At 35.6% G+C, this 21,372-nt stretch overlaps 1 protein-coding gene across 1 annotated transcript in view; it reads right to left on the reverse strand.

Moving 5' to 3' along the window:
- Window positions 1–412: 412 nt before the first annotated feature.
- Window positions 413–21,372, reverse strand: part of LOC150086853 (dnaJ homolog subfamily C member 2) — a 451,294-nt gene continuing 430,334 nt past the window's right edge. The window contains exons 16-17 of the mRNA XM_090371629.1: window positions 14,291–14,457; window positions 413–673 (exon numbers count right to left, since the gene is read on the reverse strand). Of these exons, the coding sequence (XP_090227755.1) occupies window positions 605–673; window positions 14,291–14,457 (236 nt within the window). The 3' untranslated portion in view covers window positions 413–604. The remainder of the gene's footprint in view (window positions 674–14,290; window positions 14,458–21,372) is intronic.

A 21,372-nucleotide genomic window follows, 5' to 3' on the forward strand; every position in this document is an offset into this window, starting at 1 on the left:
TCAAGCAAATTCCTTAGTGCAGTGTTTCACTTAACTGTGTTCCCAACCTCCAATTGAAGGGGCAACATGATAATATCGATCCAACAAAATTTGTTTAAGAAACAATAAATAAATAAAGATAATGGGATAGAAAAGTGTTTCTGAATCCGATTTAGAGCACTTTCTTGCAGGTAAAAATAAAAAGTTGAGTACACATAGTACATATGAATAAACACGTAAAAGCCGCTTTACATGTTCCAATCATACATGATCTAAACATGAAAAGCAGATGCATTTCTTCAACATAAATGAAAGTGATAACAGTCAGTAGGCCATTACGTGGAACATTATTCTTACCAACCCGTTAATTTTTAATGTTTAATCAGATGTGCTTTAAATTAATGCAAACTCAACTTAAATTAACACAAATATATAATATATAATGTTTGAATTTATTTACAATAATTCGTACAAACTCAAACATATATTACATGCAGGGCTGTACAAGAAAATAAGTTCCATTATTAATAAGTTTTATTTGTAGGCACCGCAAAAAGTTTCAAAATTATAATTCATTATTTTGTTTATATATGTATTTTTTTTTTATCCTAATATAAAGTAGGTGTCATTTTTTTCCCTTAGTTGCTACAGCAGCCTGGGCAGCCTTTTTTGCACGAACCATCTCTACTAAGTCCTGGAGAAAAAAATAAAAAAATAAAAAAAAAAGTAAACGAATATTACATAAATTTTAAAAATTAGAATATTAAAAATGTACTGATTAAAATTAAAGTCTTCATTTACTAAAATCACCTATTATTTATCAGTGTTCTACCCAGAAAATTTTGCCAGCTGGGTGGAGAAGTGTAATACTTCACAATATTAAAAATTTTTCTGTTATTTATAAATGTGATTTAAGCAATCCAGAGCAAAAATTAATTGCATAATTTAACATTATATGCTCCTGTCACATTGGTCTCGATTGCATAGTATGTTCAAATTAATATTGATCGAGATCAGTGAGCAATACCATACGGTATCATGAGAATCGTTTCCATTTTAGCCAGGTGGTCAGTTAAATTCACCGGGCTGTGCATGCATTCAATAGCTCCTGGGGAGAACTTTTATTGTATTATTAAACTTAATTGTATTAGCACTAGTCATATGGTGCAAGAAAGTCCCAGGCTTATACTGCACCAGTAAAAAAAAAACAAAAAAACCCAGCATTTCTATCCTCAAGTAATATTACCCATATAGTGTAAGGATTTACTGCAACAGCAAAAAAAAAAAAAAATAAATAAAAATAAATAAACAAATAAGATAATTTATAGAATCATTCATAAACAGCCTTCATTTGTTTTACTGTTCCTCCCTTTTCTCTTATAAACCTCAATCAGGCACCTTCAGAGTCTGTTTGCCAAGCTCTGTAGCCCACATATTCGGTCTTTCCTCGTATGGCTGCCTGCCCTTTTGCAGATCTCACAAAGTGGGCTGCCTGTCTTTGAGTGCTTTCAAGAAACCCCAATGTCTATTTTTATTAGGTGGTCTCTGTACTTGGATGGAGATTGCATGATTAACTACATTCCACAAATTTTGAAATCAAGCCCTTTATTCACGTTTTGATGTTATTTCAGAAAATCAGAAACAGAAGTGGTACCAGTACCAATCCTTAAGAGGATACACTTCTAATTTCAGTCCAATCTTTAAAGTAATCACAATTCTGTGCAGGATTTTGCTTATTCTACAATCTCAGTTCCCGTTATACACCCACCCTACGATCCATTTAAGAATATCACTCATGTTTTCAAAATGTTTCAGCTTATATGGTAACCCCCTGTGAGGGAATGAGTCAAACACTTTTCTAAAATCAAAATATATTCTGAAATTATCTCCTACATCCAGCTCACGATCAAACTGTCAAAAAGAGCTCACAAGGTAAAAATTTTTAAATTTGCATTATTTATTTTTTAACAAAATGAGGTTGTTTCCTTCGGGATTCCATTTCTATCTAAATGTTGTCCCTGTATTGCACTCTTCTTGATCACTGCCAACATGAATTTCCTCCCAGTGAAGTCAGAGTGACTGGTATGTAGTTACCTACTTTGCTGAAAGAACTGTTTTTATGTATTGATGACACACTGACACTTCTTCATTCAAACAGAATCCCTCAAGAGTCCAAATTTCCTTATAATTAACAGCAACAGTTCAATGCACACTCTCTCACTGCTTCCTTCAAAATTACTGTGTTTGTAGCATCTACTCCAGGAGTCTTATTTGCCTTTGTAAGGCTCAAAAGTTTTTCTAACGAGCAGTATACTGTAATTTCAACATTGCTAAAGTCATACTGCTCAACTTCCCTTTACTATGAAGTCTTTTACCTGGAAAGGCTTAATTAATACAAACAGGAGAATGCAGCCCATATATATATATATATATATATATATATATATATATATATATATATATATATATATGGGCTGAATTATATATGTCCATGATAGGGACATATATATGGTTGTGTGTGTGTCTTTTATGGTCAAACCATAATTTTGTTAGAATTGAAATTTCAGTCATTGTAACTTTTAATCATAGTAATAATTACAGGATTTCAATTTTACCATTCTCTTGACAGCTCCTGTTGAAATATGCTAATACAGTTGAATCTCGTTACAAAGTTCAAGGGACCTAAATTTTAACGTTTTGTAATAATAAAGAGGTGTGTAGTAAAAAGGTCCACCAAAAGAGTCAAAATTTTAGTTTTTTTTTTTTTTTTTTGGTATATACCTAAGAATAATAATAAAATCAAAAATAAATTAAAAAAAATAAATTAATTTAAATTAATAAAATAAAACAATAAAAATAAAATAACATAAAAACAAAAGCCTTGACTAACAATAGAGTAATAGGAATAACACATTTTTTAAAGATTTAATTTTTTTTTGTAAGATAAACTAAAAGAAAAGCAATAATGGAAATGAAAATACTGTACAATATATATTTAGATATATAAAATATTTTAGTATAACAGTAAAAAGAATTACAATCTTAATATAAAATGAGACATACAAACCTTAACTTTTTAATAAATTAATTAATCTAATTTAAAGAAAGAATCGAATGTTGTTAGCACAGTTTTTTGTCCTATATGCATTTTTAACTACAACACAGACATCAAATGCAATAGTTGTTTCTGCAGTATCCTCTGTCCACTTTTGATAACCAAGACTGAAATATTTTGACCGTAAGCCAAGCACTTCTATTGACCTCAATCTTCTTCTTCTTCTTCAAGAGGAGTGTTTCCATTTACAATGGGTTTCCTCAGCCTACAAGTTATTTCTTGTTAGGAATTTTTTCCCGCCATAAAGTGCGGTTCAAGGTCTCTTGGTCAGTTAAGCCTCGGGCTGTCATGCACTCCCGTACTCCATCCATCCATGTCCTCCTAGGTCTTCCTCTTCTCCTTCTTTCAGGAGGTATCCATTCCAGGATAGCCTCTGGATATCTGTTTTCTTGCATCCGTTTTACATTTCCATACCACGTTAGACACTTTTCTTTGATGGTGTCAATTATAGTCTTTTTCACTTCCATTTTTTCCCTTATGTCTTCATTCCGTTTTCTGTCTCTTCTAGAAGTTCCTGCTGAGCGTCTCCAAAAATCCATTTCTGTGGAGAGCAATCTGTTTTCTGCTCGTCTATTCAATGTCCAGGTTTCCGTTCCATACAATAGAAGACTTTGTACAACTATTTGAAATTAAGTTTTTGTTTTATTTAGGATATTTTTGCTCCACAGAACAGAGTTTAACATGCCGATAGCCTTTCTGCCATCTGTAATTCTCTTATTAATCTCTGCTTGGGATGATCCATCACTTTGTAAGATTGATCCCAAATATTTGAATTTATCGACTTGTTTGATTTTAAAACCTGCAATATTTAGAACGTGTCCTGGCCCTGAAGACAACATTTCAGTCTTGCTAAAATTGATTTACACCTTGTCTATAATGCTCAATGCATTTTGGGCATCTTTTTTAGATGGCAGTGTGTGTGTGTGCGCGCGCGCACTTCTTCACTTTTGCTGGTAACAAAAACATCATTGTTTTGCTTGGTGCTCAGCAGCTCTTCTGGTGTTGGCACTGCTGTGGTAGCAACTTCATCATCCACCTTCACAAACTCTTTAAATTCGCCAACAAAATCCATATGCTCCTTCAAATTTCTTCGAATACGCTGCTGCACAATGATCTAGAATCATGAAAATGTTCTTTTTTTTGAAGCCAATCTTCTGTCCACTTTTGATAACCAAGACTGAAAATTTTTGACTGTAAGACAAGCACTTCTATTGGCCTCACAGGTAAAAGGTAAATAGCAGCCATTATCAATCCATTGCAGGACAGAAGCCTTCCCAACAATTCATGATGACCATAATCTGCTACACTGGTCCAGTGAGAGTTGGCAGATCAACTGTATTTAGGGACTGAATCCTGGTCTACTCAAAGAGCATGGGCTGCTGCACTCCCGCTCCTGACCATTTGGCTACAGAGGCCTCCAGTGAAGTTGGTTAACTTCTTTAAAACATCTTGGCTTGGGAAACTTGCCAATCACAACAAGTGGGCATAGTTTTGTACTACCATCTGAATTGCAGCATAACAGAACAGTGAGTGTTTACTAAATTTTCCACAATGACAAGATTTCTTGAACAGAAAATGTTCTATTTGGCAGAAAATTATAAAATAAACCTGTGTCATCAAGATTAAAAATATTCTTTGCTTCATATTTTTCAAGAATGGACCGAATATAGAACACAACCAGTCTGCAGCTGTTTGTTTTGTTTGTTATTGGTTTTTTGGAGCATTAGCAACTAAGGCCATATTGCTCCGGGATATGCGGTGGTCATTCCCTGACCTTTCTGCATCCTCCGTATTTGGTGGTGACGGGCTCGAACCCCGGTCTAATCAAGAAGCGTGTGCTATGCACTGCTGCTCCTTCCCACCTGGCTACGGAGGCGCCCCAGTCTGCAGCCTTTTCTTTGTCGACTAATCCAGACTTGCTGCAAACATTTTGCGAAACCAAGTTATTTCTGTTTATAAATCTTTGGAGCCAGCCATTGCTGCATTTGAAGTTGATAATTCCACGTTACTGAGCTAGATAATTTGCCTTTTGTTGCAAAATCGGACCTGATATTAGCAAATTAGATGCACGTATTTGTTGGTACCGCTCAAAAAGTTTTGTTTCAAGCGCCTCATGTTTTTCACCACAAATTTGTTTCCTGTTTTTTTTATCTCTGCTCAAGTCTCGTGTCACGTACTTCAAGTTTTTTTTTTTTTTTGGTTTTTCAGTATTGTAGATAAAGTAGGTAAAGGGATGTTGTATTGTATTCCTTTGCAATGCCCATTTTACTTCGATCCATCCTATCAGCCTCTTGTACAGTTTTCAGTTTAGTTTCCAGGCTTAATTCCGTCAGCTTACATTTTGTTGCCATAACATTGCTAGATAAGATTTAATATAAATAAATTTTAAATTAATTTAAAGACACAAGTTCCAAAAAAGACATCAGCTCAGATAAAATGGCACAAAAAATAGATTACTGTACACTGTAGCAAAAGACTTTTTGAACTGGCATAACAATTGCAACTGACCTTAATCCCGTGGAGAGCAAGGGAGTGTATGTAAACAACTTAGAAAAACTGAGGACATCCTTTGTTAATTTTACAGTTCATCCTTCAGAAAGATGTTTTTCAGAGTGCACTTAATGTAGTAGATACCACATAAGCGTGGTTTTGTTTAAACAAAAGTAATTTCTAACAAGTGTCAGTGCCATCCTTTGGGAAATAGGGAACCAGGTGAGCAGAGGCAATAATCGGACAGCTGTTTTCTTGTTTTTAGTTTGTCAATTAGTTGCTCTTCAATGTTAACTGACATCTCGTCTATTCATCTTCAAATTGAATCATTGCTCAGTGACAATGATTTTAAAATACTGGAAGGATTTTGATGCATTCCTGTTGAAATTAGTCTCTAATGTGGGTTGTATGTTGTATAACGATCTCTAATGCAGATCATGTAACAGTCTCAGCAACTGCATGAACACTACCAGTTTTTGCAATGATTTCTGAATTATATAAGACAAAATCATTCCATCGTTATTTGTTTGTGTATTCTTCTTAAACAAGGAAGTAATAGTGTTATGTTGCTCAAAATTCTGTTTTAATTTTTTAAAATATTCAACATGTTTACCAACTTTATCAGGATGTTTCCTTTTTAAGTGATCTAAAAGTCTTGATGGTTTCATAGCCTCATTTGAAAAAGAACTATTACACAAGACACATGGGCTGTCTTGAGTTGAATGGGCTTTCAATAAAACCATAAGCTAGATAGTCATCCACTTTTCTTCAGCACTTGCCATGATTGATGATGGGTTGAACAACTACAAAGAATTAAATAATAAAATATAAACTGTTTTTATTTAACTCTCATAGCCCATGTAACTCACAAAAACACTGTGGAACAAAAATAAACAACTTCCACAAGGAAACAATAAATCAATACTAATTGTCGCTTAGAAAGCAGAAACAATAGACTGAAACATTTCCTCATTCCGTCCATGCCTCGTATATTGACCAATGAAACTAAAGAATAAATAAATAAACCATGCCCACCACACCGCCACCAAGATCGCAGCCATCGGAAAGGCACAAACAACAAGGATTGCAGAGACATTAACTCTGAAAGAACTTAGGCATTTAATGCTTATGAAAAGAAAAGGTGGCTGAATTAAATCACACCCACCATCTTCCTTTTATCAAAATTTCTCACTCACTCCTAATATCCTTGAAAGCTCCAAAGTATTTATTTAAAATTAAAGATATTTTTACTGGATATATACATTATCATTATTTCACATTGTAATACCCATTATTTTTTCGCCTCCCAAAAACCAATTTTTGCCCCTGTTGAGAACCCCTGTATTAATGATACTGATGAAAGTATATCAGGTTTAATGTCTTAAGTTTGCAGATGATACTAAGGTTGGCTGGGTGGTTAATGGCAGTAATCTGTAACAGTGAGCTACTGCAAAAAGATCTGAGAAAATTAGATCAATGGGCTGAGAAATGGCAATTGAAGTTTAATATTGTCAAATGCAAGGTACTGCATATGGGTAGCAGTAATCCCAGATTAAAATACCAATGGTGTTGTACTGCACTTAGAGTAGAGGAAAATGACAAAGACCTGTGGGGGATTGTGCAGTCAGATATAGGCTGCCAGGATGGCCCATGGAGTTTTGTCAATGATATACAGAAATTTTGCTAGCAAGGATAAGGTAATTATCCCTTTGTACAAGGCCAAGATTAGGCTACACCTTAAGTACTGTATATAGCTCTGGAAGCTTCACTTTAGGAGGGATGTAGAGCTGCTAGACCTGGACCGCAGCTGTAGAGCTGCGGTCCAGGAAGGGCAACCAGATTGGTGAAGGGATTCAGTTCTACAAATTGAAGCTTCTGAAGACTAGGCACCTGTGGGGAGTTCTGAAAGAGGTGTTTAACGCCTTGAATGGATTGAATAAGCTAAATGTTTATTGCATTCTTCCTCTTGCTGATACTACAGACGAGGGGGCATAAATTCAAGTTGAGGAAGGATGGCTGCAGGATAAATGTGCCTTCAGCCAGCAGGTGGTTGATTGTTGGAACAAACTTCCATCTGTTGTTGTGGAAGTGGGTGGTTTGAATAAATTCAAGGAGGAACTAGACAAATTCTTGGAGAGTATGGATGGGTGAAGTACGCAGTATTTTTTTGACTGATACTTTATAAGCTTGCTTTCTTGAATCACTTTCCACTACTAAAACTAATACTAATAGTAAATGTTTATGTTTATATTTAACAATTTCTTATATGTACGTTGTGAGCAACAGCATCATTGATTTTTTTTCTAGTATCAATATTTAGACAAAAATTGAAAGTTTTATATTTTTTGCAACAGTTATGAAATCAACAAATGCAAATAGTGTGATATATAAGAGCTTATAATATTCATATAATAAGTTTTGTTCTTTTTTTTTTTAATTTTGTGGTTTTCCATCTACCAAATGAAGGCATAGGTTATCTCCAGACTTATTCTACTATCCTTGCAGATATATAGGTCTGAAGCAGGTGAAGCACAATGTCATTGTTGGCATCAAATTTTGCAGTGCATATGAAACCTATTTTGCAATGCCTATGAGTGATCAAGGCAAGCTGTGAGCATGGCATTTCTGTTCTGGTAGTTGCAGAAATGATTTCACTGTATGCCTTCTTGCTATACCAAATAAAGACGAGGAGAGATTCCTAAACCATCACGAGAACTACTACTTTTGTAAGGTGGATTTAAAAAGTATACAGATTTAAACTCAACATATCAATCCTTTATTGCTCCAATCCCCCAATGAAGATCTGCCAATTCCCAATCCACCTTCCAGAGAAATCATCAGAATTAGATGATGAATATGATGAACATGATAGCTGGAATTACACCCCAGAAGCATGTTCAAGTAAGGTGCCATATTTGCCTAATCAGCAAGAATTTGATGACTTAGTGAGGGCCAAACCCAATGTAGAACTCCTTACATGTCATTGAAAAGAGCAGAATCTACTGGATCTCATATGCAAGACTTTCACAGACAGCAAAAATGTCACTTATGTACACTTTTACACTGTTGCAAAATCCCTGTGTTAATGTTTTGATCTTTATCAAGAAACTGGTATAAGTCACAATCCAAATAAAGGAGTCTTTTCATTGCATGTTCAAGTAAAACTACTAACCTGTTATTCACTCTGTATATAGTAAAGAAGAATATGGAAATGTGAAGTTCCACTATTTCATATCAAGATGAGACTGGTTAATTGATTTCTTAAAGCACTGGCTCCTCAAAGTGACACCTTCAGCATATACAATCTATGTATATATTAACCTATGTTTCTTAAGTTGTTTGATGTGTGAGTGAAAGGTAGCATATTTATTGGTCCACAAGAAAAGAAAATAGTGCATAGTTATTTTTCTTTCACTTCTAGGAAAACCACTGATGCTTCTGGTCATATCTGAACTTAGCATACCCAAATTTGTAAAAGAGATACCAAGAAATGCAGATAACAGAACTTTTTTGAAAATCTGTTACATAGTATAATATGATGATGATTACAATATGCTTGAGCAGAATTATTTAGCCAATCTGCTGATTAGTACCTGTTTTTAGTATTCTATTTCTGTATTATTATTACCACTTATCCTCCTTACAGTACAATCTTGTCTCAGAAAGTTTTTAAATTCTATACAGTGGGACCAAATGATGATGTTACCATCAGCAAATTCTAAATGAGAAGAGTTCAAGGAATTACCCATAGAAGCTACTAGGCTTTTCATACCAACTAAGAAATACTGTTCAAAGTTTAGGCCTAAATGGATGTCAGATGAACTAATGAGACTTGTGGCAGAGAAGAAAAATGCATGAGTGGCATATAAATTATCAGGAGACACAGATGCCTATGGTAGATATAAGATAGTCTGTAATCAAGTCACAAATGAGGTTAGGCAAGCAAAGGTAGATTGGTAATCAATGGACGTTGCTCCTTGTGGACTAATGTTATTAGTGGTCTCCGGTGTTGGACTCATCGTTGTTTTGTATATTTATCAATGATATTGATGAAGGCATATCAGATCTAATGTACAAGTTTGACGATCATACAAAGGTTGGTAGGGTGGGTAATGAAAGTATGCTACTGTACAGGATCTAGAAAATTTAGGCAGATGGGCTGAGAAATGGCAAATGAAGCTTAACTTGGTGGATACCACCACCAACCACCACCACCACCCACGGTTAGTGGTATCCACCAAGAACAAGTGGTTTCTGCCGAGAATAAGTAACACTAGTCTTCTCCATTGATGACGTGTTGCTTATTAGAGGTAGTGCAATATTAGGGCAACTTGTGAAGGCATTCACAATATATCTCATATTGAGTGAATATCAAAACCAAAAAGAGTGTATATCAAAAATGATACCATTTCACCTACTTTACTGATTAACTACCAACTAAAATGATGCTTGGCACTAATTTGTTCAATTACTAAAATGTTTATATTATTTAATATTTTTTTAATATTAAAAATAAAGAATTTCTATATTTAAAAACATTAAGTGGGAAAATGTCACACTTTTTATGCAGGAAAACTTTTTACCCGGGAAAATAATACATTAGAATACATAGAGGTGAAATTGGGACTTAAGAAACCAAACATAGTACAGGGGAAAACTTCTTATGTGAGAATTTCTTATCCGGGTTCTACTGTATTTTACTCTGCTTATGGGAAAAATTTTTAAACTGCGCTTAACATTTTGTTCATTAAACTCATTACCAAGTTGGAAGGACAAGTTCCTTTGGAGTTGCAACATACCTTAAAAGGTGACAATTACAATTAGCAATGGCAACAATCCACTAAGTAATTCAGAACTGTTCACAACTATCGCAACTTAACGGCAATTGCTTCACTGTGCTTCACATGGTTGACGCTATCCAATTATGGATATCGACGAAAACAATAGCAATGTGTCATTTCCATTATATCAAAATGTTTATATTAAAAAGGTTTTAACACTGAAAGCCTCAGACTACAGAAAATTCACTAATCGAACAAGTTAGTGCATAGAATCATTTTAGTTCATAGAAAATCAGCAAGTAGGTGAAATGGCATTGTTCACGAGTTGCCCTGTTATTGAACTACCTTGAATAAGGAATGCTTTGACAATGGATTCTCAAATGGGCAGCACTTTGCCAGTGGGATTCTCAGCAGATACTACCACCACCCATGGGTGGTGGATACCACTTGTCCACCAAGAACAAGTGGTATCCGCCGAGAATAAGTAACTTAGTCTTTTCCATTGGTGAAGTATTGCTTATTAGAGGTAGTGCAATATTAGGCCAACTCATTGTGAATGCCTTCAACATATGAGATATATTGTGGCATTCACAATATATCTCATATTGATTGTATATCAAAACCAACGAGTGTATATCAAAAACGATACCATTTCACCTACTTCCGCTGATTAACTACCAACTAAAATGATGCTTGGCACTAACTTGTTCAATTAATGAATATTTATAATATTTAACATTTTTTTAATATTAAAAATAAAGAATTTCTATATATATAAAAACGTATTAAGTGGGAAAACGTCTTTATAATAATACACTGTATTCTTTGTAACAAACCTTTTATGTGGGAAAACGTTTTACACACAAAACTTCTTACACTGATAAATAATACATTACAATATATAGAGGTGAAATTGGGATTTAAGAAACCAAACGTAATACAGGAGAAAACTTCTTATGCGAGAATTTCTTATCCGGGTTCTACTGTATATGTATCATACCAATAAAACATGCTGTTGCTCTGTGTGTTGCTCTGGGGGGGGATTATTGATAACACACATCGAACGTTGCTTTATAAAGAGCTAGATAGAACCATTCAATATACTTTATAGTTAATAAATAAAAAATTAATAATATTCTTAAAAACTTTTCAGCAGGACCTAGAGATATGGCTAGCCCTACACAGAGATATTGGAAACTGTGAACCTTACAATTCCACATGTTGCCCATAAGTTAGCTCATTCAGATATTGGGAATGTGAAGGAGAGATAATACTAAAAGTATGGAAAATAAAGTACAGCATGGGCATATCCTGTGTCTTCATGTAATCTAATAGTTATGCTAGTGCTAAAATAACATCTAAAACTGAAAAATAATAAATATTCATAAAAATGCTTGGAATAAAATACAGGTACAGATTGTAACTTTTCCCAATTGCAGTTTTGCTTATTCACAGTTTCCTTTCTGCCCCCAAGTATTTCATATCATGGCTTTGAAGGACAAAATGAGCATATCCTGTGCCCTCAAATAATCTCATAGTGGAAGCATAAAAATAAGAATTAATAAGCTAAAAGTATGTAAAACAAGGAATACACTTATGCTTTGTTTTATCATATATTTAGGTTTTTTTTTTTTTTTTTTTTTTAATAGACTTTTTTTTCCAGGTTTAGTTGTTTCTATAATGACATTAGTCCTGCTCATCATCATCAGCCATTTTCAATCCACTGCAGGATGAAGGCCTCTCCAGCAACTTTCCAGTTCCTTATGTTTTGAGCACTGGCCATCCATTTACTACCCAAAAACTTGAATTTCATCTATCCATCTCCGCCTTTGTCTTCCAGGTTTTCTTCTAGCTCCTCTTGGGTACCATTCTGTTATTTTCTAAGTCCATCTGTCATCATGTCCTCGAGCTATGTGTCCTGCCCAAGACCATTTTAGTTCTTTAGTTTTGATAAGAATGTCCTTTACTCGAGTTTGCTGCCTAATCCATTTGTTTCTCTTCTTATCTAACAGTCTGATTCCCAATATAATTCGTTCCATTCTTCGCTGTGTAGCTCTCAGCTTCTCTTCCATTCTTTTGGTCAGTGTCCAAGTTTCACTTCCATAAGTCATGTTGGGGAGTATACATTGGTTCATTATTTTACGTTTCAGACAAACTGGGATATTGCTCTTCAATATGTGACTATATTTCCTGAATGCTATCCATCCAAAATTTATTCTTCTCTTGACTTCCAGCCATTTATCATTATTACAGCTAATAACTTGTTCCAGATAAGTATATGACTCCACCTTTTCAATTACTGCTCCTTCAATCATTATTTCCCTTTCTGTGGCATACTTGTTCATCATTACTTTTGTTTTAGCCACATTCATCTTTAGTCCAAAATCCTTACTAACTGTGCATAACTGATTAAGATTTTTCTCTAATTCTTTGGGATCGTGGCTTATGACCACAATGCCATCTGCAAATCGTAAATGGTTTAGGTACTCTCCATTCACATTGACTCCTTTCTGCGACCAGTCTAATCTTCTGAAAGCTTCCTCAAGGGCAGCAGTAAACAGCTTCGGAGATACTGTCTCCTTGTCGAACTCCTTTTTCGATTTTAAATTTCCTACTGTCTTTGTCTAGTCTAATAAAGGAGGTAGCACTCTCATATATTTTCTTCAAAATCATAATATATGGGGTATCTATGCCTCGTCTTTCCAGTGCCCGAAACATTGCCTTATGCTGTATGGAGTCAAATGCCTTTTCATAATCCACAAATGCCAGGCATAATGGTGTTTTATATTCATTTGCTTTCTCCATTAGCTGTGATATTACGTGAAGGTGATCCATAGTTGAGAATCCTGTCCTAAAGCCAGCTTACTCTTTCGTTTGATTCTCATCAAGTATTCTTTCTAATCTGTTAGTAATGACCCTTGTGAACAACTTGTAGATATGGGATAACAAGCTAATTGGTCTATAAAATCCAATTTCTGATTTATCTCCTTTCTTATGCAGCAAAACTATGATTGCATTATTCCACTGCTTAGGCGTCACACCTTTTCTAATGCACTTTGTGAAGAGCCTTGCCAGTTTTTGTGTTATGTCTCTTCCTCCCAATTTTAACAACTCTACAGTAACTTCATCTTCCCCTGGGGCTTTCTGATTCTTCATTTTCTTCAATGCATGTTCTACCTCATCAGGAAGAACATCAGGTATGTTGTATGTGTTGCTACTTTGCGATCCATCTTCCCCACTGCTGGCATCATTCCCTCGCTCCTTATATAATTCTCTATAGTAGTCTTCTGCTATTTGAATTATGCCTTCTGTTTATAAGTACACTATCGCTATTCTTCAGTTTCAGTATCATTTGTCTTTCTGTATTACTGCTCATGGCTGCTGATTTAAATCCTTTGTTTTCCCTTAATGCTTGTTCAACTTTTGTGTTAAATCTTCTTATGTCCTCTCTGAGTCTCTTTCTAATGGCTTTGCATAACTCAGTATACTCAATTTTCTCCCTGTCAGTGTTTTTCTTGCTCTTCATTTGTCGTCTTCGGTTCATCATGACAAGTGTTTCTTGACTAATTTTTTCTTCTTTGGATTTCTTTTTCCCTATAGGTTTCTTCGGCTTTATCACTTTCAGAAAGATGTAATATTCCTCATCGATGTCTTGGTCCTGAGCAGTCTGCAGAAGTTCAAACTTGTTCTTAAGTTCCAGTATATACTGCTTTTTCTCCTCCTCTGTTACATAAACCTGCTAGTCCTACTACATAAACTTAATGTATTTATTTTATGACTTTAAATGTAACTTAAATTATTAAGTCAAAATAGTAAAAAATTAATATTTTAAAACCATTTCCATAGAGCCTGGAAACTTACTTTCTTTAAAAAGGTTAATATTCATGAAAGTTAGGCAAAATTATGGAAATTTTTAAAAAATTACTTTATATCTCTTCATGCAGTCTTTTTTACTCCTTTCTGGAATACACTCAGCAATTTTATCCCAACGATCAGGGGTGGAAGTTGGATAGGTCTTTAGAGCTTGCTCCAAAAGTTGTTGTTCTTCAGCAGTCCATGGAGTTGTGTTCAGACCTTGCTGTTCTGCTGGTGCTAAAATAACACATAAAATCAAAATAAACATATATTCATAAAAAATGCTTTGAATAAAATACAGGCACAGACCACAACCTTTCCCAATTGCAGTTTTGCCTTATTCACAATTTTCTTTTTGCTCCTGCATGTTATTCCAGGATTACTGGTATCCATATGCAGTGTACCCTGCATTTGTAAATATGAAACTTCAATTGCCACTTCTCAGCCAATCTGATAATTTTTTGTAGGTCTTGCTGCAGAGCATTCTCCAACTGTCATTAATACTCTACCCTTTGTATCATCTGCAAACCTAAACATTAAGCCTGTTATGCATTTATCAATATCAATTAATAACAATCAGTCCAGCATTTAATCCAGCAGTACCCACTGATTACTTCTCTCTGTCATCTTCCACTCAGCCATCCCTCTATTCATAACAGTAACTTGCTCTTAATGACACTCTGCTCCAATTTGTATAGCAGTATTTTATGTGGTACAATGTCAAAAGCATTTCTCAAATGCAAGTATATAATTTAAAAATTATTTTTTGCATTCAGTTCCTTCGTTAAAGCACTCTGGTATTGAATCAGATTGGTCACACGAGATCGTCTCTTACAAATCCATGTTTCGAATGCAGCATAACTGCATTGCTGTCTAGAGAGTCCTGCATTACTTCTTTAACAAGTAGTTCCATTATTTTTCCTATAAGAGAGGTCTGTAATTACTCACTTCAACAAACATCCCCACCCCAGTGAAAAGGATAAAAAAAATACTCTCATAATTACAGCAAAAGGCCTGCGTAACTGTTTGGCTGCTTTCTCTTAGAAGCAGCCAAACATTCTCTACAGTGAAACTTCCCTTTAACGGACAGCCATGGGGAATGAGAATGTGTCCGTTAGAGAGAATTGTCCGCTAACAAGAAGTCTGAGGGACAAAAAAAAAAAAGAAAGAAAGAAAAATCGTTAAATGTTTAATGTAAAATTAAATTAAATTATATACAGATTTTGCACAATATTTTTGTAAATAATATACATACAATTGTGCTATGCATATTTTGACTTTATCTTAAGAAAAATACATACAGTAATCACTTATTTTCTTCTGCACCTTCTTCCAGCTGATAAATTTGTTTTCAACATTTGTTTGGAGTGAAGAAACCATCAAAAGTCCTTCAGTATCTTCTTCAGCGGCGAAAAACATTTTTAAACGATTGATTTGTATGAGCGCTTCTTCTATTTTCATTGGTGGTTCGTCGTTAATATGTTCTTCGACAGAATGACCTCCTTCCATTTCTTCATCCTCGTGAGGAACTTCTTGAAAAATATCGATGATAATGTCGTTGATATCTAGAGCACCATCTTCTATAGTGAGGTTAGAGTCTATATCTTTGTAACCAGGGTCACTTGTAGCGGAAGTATCGTACATTATCAACAGATGTTGAAGTTCTTGTTCTTCTTGGTGCTCCACATTGCTGTTCACAAGTTCAATTTTTGCGTTTGAGAAGCCAGACTTTACAAAACAGTTCATGACAGTTTGTTTTCTAATTGCGTTTACTGAAGAGGAAATCCACTGAATCGCATCTAGGATGCTGAGTTTCTTTGCAAGGTCACTCACACATGTTATATCGTTCATGTTTGCAATGAGATGCCTTAAAACACATTTACTGTAGCGAAGTTTAAAATTTTTCATTATCCCTTGATCCAAGGGCTGGCACTCTGCAGATGTTTTGGTGGCAGAAAAACGATTTGAATGATACAATTCAATGTGCGGGTGAGATGTAGCATTATCCATGAAAAGAATATTTTTTCTGTTTTGGTCAAAGTGACTTATCCATTCAATCATGATATCTCGTGTCATCCACGCTTTTTTATTAGACTTCCAGTGAACATTCAAAAGATTCAACTTTATGCCCTTGAAACAACGAGGATTTTGTGGTTTTCCTATAACAAGAGGTTGTTCAAAGTCTCCCAGCATTTTTGCATCCAACTGGATGCAAAAAATAATTTTGATATCATATATTTGGATTTCAGGAAAGCTTTTGACACTGTTGCACATGGAAGACTATTGTACAAATTGGATCAGAATGGTATTAAGGGTAAGTTGCTACAATGGATAAAAGGATGGTTAAGTGGAAGAAGACAGAGGGTGGTAATCAATGGGTGCTGCTCTTCTTGGACTAATGTTATTAGTGGAGTCCCACAGGGTTCGGTGTTAGGTCCACTGTTGTTTTGTATATTTATCAATGATATTGATGAAGGTATATCAGGCTTAATGTCGAAGTTTGCAGATGATACAAAGGTTGGCAGGGTTGTTAATGACAGTAATGGCAGTGTGCTACTGCAACAGGATCTAGATAATTTGGGCAGATGGGCTAAGAAGTGGCAACTGAAGTTTAACCTTGACAAATGCAAAGTATTGCATATGGGTAGAAGTAACCCCAGAGAAACGTACCAACTGTGTGGTACTACACTTAAGGTGGTAGAAAATGAAAAAGATCTGGGAGTAATTGTGCAGTCAGATATGAAGTTCTCTGAGCAATGTAGCCAGGCTGCCAGGGCAGGTCATGGGGTTTTGTCAATGATATATAGGAATTTTGCTAGCAGGGAAAAGGAGGTGATTATCCCTCTGTATAAGGCAATGGTCAGGCCACGCCTTGAGTACTGCGTACAGGTCTGGAGGCCTCATTTTAGGAAGGATGTAGATTTACTTGAGCGTGTACAGAGAAGGGCAACAAGATTGGTGAGGGGAATGAAGGGATCCTCTTACCAAGAGAGTCTTAAGTTCTGCAAATTGCAGTGGCTGGAGACTAGGCACCTGCACGGTGATCTGATTGAGGTATATAAGGCCTTGAATGGGTTGAGCATGCTGAATTCTGATGGGATCCTTCCACTTGTTCAGATTACGAACCTAAGGGGGCATAAATTCAAATTAAGAAAAGACAGATGTAGAATAGATGTGCGGAAATTTGCCTTTAGCCACGGGTGGTTAATTGCTGGAACAAACTTCCATCTGTCATTGTGGAAGTTGATAGGTTGAATAAATTTAAGGAGGAACTGGACAGGCATTTGGAGGGAATGGTGTGATTTTTTTTTTTTTTTTTTTTTTGGCTGATGCTGCATAAGCTCATACATTTGCTTTCTTGCATCACATGCCACTACTACTACTACTATTTGTACACAATAGTACAGTCAAGCTTTCCTTAGAAATTTTTCCGCCCTGGCACTTTTCGTTTTTTAGACTCGTGTTTTCAGGAAGAGCTTTAAAAAACAACCCTGTTTCGTCACAGTTGTAAATATCCTTAGAGTCATAATCACAACATAAATCTTCCAATTTGACAGTCCACTCTGTTACAACCCCAGTATCAACAGATCCACCTTCACCACTTACGGTTTCCCAAGAAATTTTATGCCGAGTTTTGAACTTGTCTAGCCATCCCACAGAAGCTTTGAACTCATTTACTCCCATAGATTTCGCAACCTCCAAAGCCTTTTCCCTAATAATAGGCCCATTAATGGGAATTTTTTTAGCACGTGCGCGACAAAACCACTCATACGTAACATTGTCAATTTGAAGTCCAACAGTTTTCGGGAATGATTTTTGAACCTGATCATTTACGTGTTGCCAAAATTGTTTGAGCAGTTCATTTTTTTTCTTTAGAATGTCACTTACTTGCGTCTTCCTGATTTTGAATTTTGCAGCGAGATTGCGAACACTATTATTTTGCCGATCATACGCATTAATGAGTTTGACTTTATCTTTTAAAGTTAAATGTTTACGAGAAGACATTGTGCACTTCACACGACACTGAAAACTGAAACTCAAAAGATCGACAAAATTCCACCCCCCCCTCCATACACCAAATTCATCAAAAGATTTACACGTGCCTTAAAATTCTTGAAAAAGGTTTAGAACCGCGATGTAAACCTTGATAAAATCAGAGAATCGGAAATAGAAAATAAACACACGATTGAGGCAATACGTGGAAGAAACGTTCCTAGAAAAAGGGCCGTGAGCTTGCCTGCTGTCCGTTATTGGGAGATCAAATTAGGTGCTAATCTAAACGAAACAGTGCAGATTGCCTGTCCGTGTCCGTTACAGAGAATGTCCGTTAGACAGAAGCTGAAAACACGTTTCAGCTTCTCTTTTACTTTCTTCTCAGTTATTACAAAATCTTTTGGCTCCATTAGAATTTGATACACTTCTGGCATCCTCATCACAAAAAATTTCTCATGTATGAACACAGAAGTAAAATATCTATCAGTTTGTCAGCAAACTGAGCAGGATCATCAAATGTTATGGCATTCATATCTAGTAGACCAATGTGATTCATCCCTTTCCTTCTAGAGTTTACATAAGAAAACAAGGCTTTGTTACTTTTCTTTGCCAGAGGCTTCATGTAAACTGATTAGTTTGTCTAAACCCCTTGTGACTTGACTGCAGACTAGTTCATATCAATTGTCGGTTTCTATATCACCTAATAATTGATAAGCATGCCCTACATTTTACTTTGAGTACATTTAATAACTTATGTTCTTCCAAGTATGAATTGCGCATCATAATTGACAGTAACGTATATCACTGATTTTGTGAAATCATTGTACAACACCCAGTTAACTAACTAGTAATGGCAATTCAATGTGGTAGCTGCCCTGGTGCCTTCGCTACTGAGTTATTTCCTTACTCTGTACACTAGAGTTGTTGAGACCAGTAAATTAGATAATTAATTCAACGATTTCATAAACTTGCTTCTCAGAAATAGAGTTCTATTAATTAGCTGTAAACATCTGGTATTAGTAATGCAAATGATGAAAGCAAGCTTGACAGACTGTCAGAAAAAAAAAAAAAAAAAAACTCTCGCCCAACTCTTTTGTCCATCCTCTAATAATTTGTCCAATTCTTCCGTAAATATATTTAAATCATCCACTTCAACAACACTACAACACAAGATAGTAGTTTGTTCCAGCACCCATCCTTTTTCAATCTAAGTTTATAGTAGTATTAGCCATAGGCTTTTGCTGCACAAAGCAAAAAAAAAAAAAAAAAGTACATAAGAAAACACAACACAAATTATGCACCTCCTTCCTCATGTAGTTGCCCTTTGACTCAAACTCTCAGCCTCAACTAGGCAACTTGTTCCAGCAATCAATGACTTGCTGGCCAAAATAAAACTTCCTAGAATTTAGTCTAAACCTCTTCCCCTGTAATTTGAATTCATGGGCCCAATTTCTAGAATTCTTTATAACAATGAAAATTCCACCTTCATTCATTATACTAAGCCCTCTCAGAGCCATAAACCCCAAGCAGGTCACTTTTGAGGTGCTGCCTAGTTGTGAAGCTCTGTAGCCCATGTAATTGGAGTCTTTCCCAATGCCTCTTTTCAGATAAGGTCTCCATACTTGAACACAGTTTTCCAAATGGCATCTTACAATTACCTTATACAGTGGCATTATGCCTCCCTATCTCTCTCTCTACTGGATATTGTTTAAGAAATCATCGACAGGACACCATGGGCTTTCCTGGCTCCCTGTTTCTACTGCTCAGAAGACTTCATATCTGCCTTTGTCATAACTCCCAGATTCCTTTCTTTCTCTACTGTTTTTACTCCAATGCCGCCAAGTGTATAATTTATTTTGGGGTTGCTATTCTCCAAGTGTAAGACCTTCCATTTTGCTGCATTAAAACATAGCTGCCGCTTTTATGACCATTTCTGAAGTCTGTTCAAGTCATCCGAATGATTGCTGCTCAGCACTGATCATTAACAACTCTACCAATCTTTACACCTGCAAATTTTGACTTCTATCCTATTGTCGATGTTGTTTATGAAAATCAGAAACAATAGTGGTCCAAGGACTGATCCTTGGTGAACCCCACTCCCGATATTACACCAATATGAAGAATATCCATCAATCACAACCCTCTGCCTTCTGCAGCCACCCAGCAATCCCAACATGTTCCAGCATATACAGTAACCACTCATGAGGGATGGAGTCAAATGCCTTGCTAAAATCCAAATAAACTATGTCAAAATTGTTCCCTACAGCTAGCTCATGAGTAACTGTGTCAAAATTGTTTAGCAAATTAGTTAAATATGATTTTACCTTAACAAAACCATGTTGTGTGTCCTTCACAATGCCATTTCTATCTAAATGTTTCTGGATTGCACTCTTAATCATCACCTCTAAGATTTTCACTACCACTGAAGTCAAATGGCAGTTCTAAGAATGAAGTCTGTAGTTAATGACTTCACTCTTAGAACTGCCTTTACGTTTTGCCAATATGCTGGCACTTCTCCAATCCAAATAATTCTCTCCCAAGTCCAAAGATGCCTTCAAAATTAACCTCAATGGTTCAATACACTCTGGCTGCCTCCCTCAAAATTACTGAGCCTTACTCGCCTTTCAGCTTGAATGTTTTTATAATAAACAATCACCTGTAATTTCTAGATCCCTGATTTTATAGGCTTAGCCTCTCCTCACCATAACAGGTCTTTGGTCAGTAAAGACTGATGCCAAGTACATATTCAATTCATTGGCAACGTCAGCTGGGTTATCTAAGACTTTCCCATACCCACTGCACAAGGGTTCAATCCAATTCAATTTCTTTTTCTTTGTATTCACACACAGGGAAAAACTTCTTGTCCCCATTTTTTGATGTCTTAGCCAGTGCTTTCTCATACTCAGCCCTGGACTCCCTAATATGTGGTATTATTACAGATCAATTTGTAGTTATTGTAGGCTTCAGTAATTTTCATTGCTCTGTAACTTTCCCATGCTGTCTTTTTCTGATCTATTAGACTGGCTAGCTCTGTTTTCATCCATTCTGCAATCCTCCTCATGTTATATTTTCTTAATGGTACATATGTGTTAATGGCTTCCACGATTATGGCTTTGAAGGGTATTTCATGATTTTAATGTATTTGCCTTGCCTATGCAA

This window comes from Mastigoproctus giganteus, chromosome 4 (genome assembly GCF_048544385.1).
Source record: "Mastigoproctus giganteus isolate SK-2022 chromosome 4, ASM4854438v1, whole genome shotgun sequence".
Lineage (NCBI taxonomy): Eukaryota > Metazoa > Arthropoda > Arachnida > Uropygi > Thelyphonidae > Mastigoproctus > Mastigoproctus giganteus.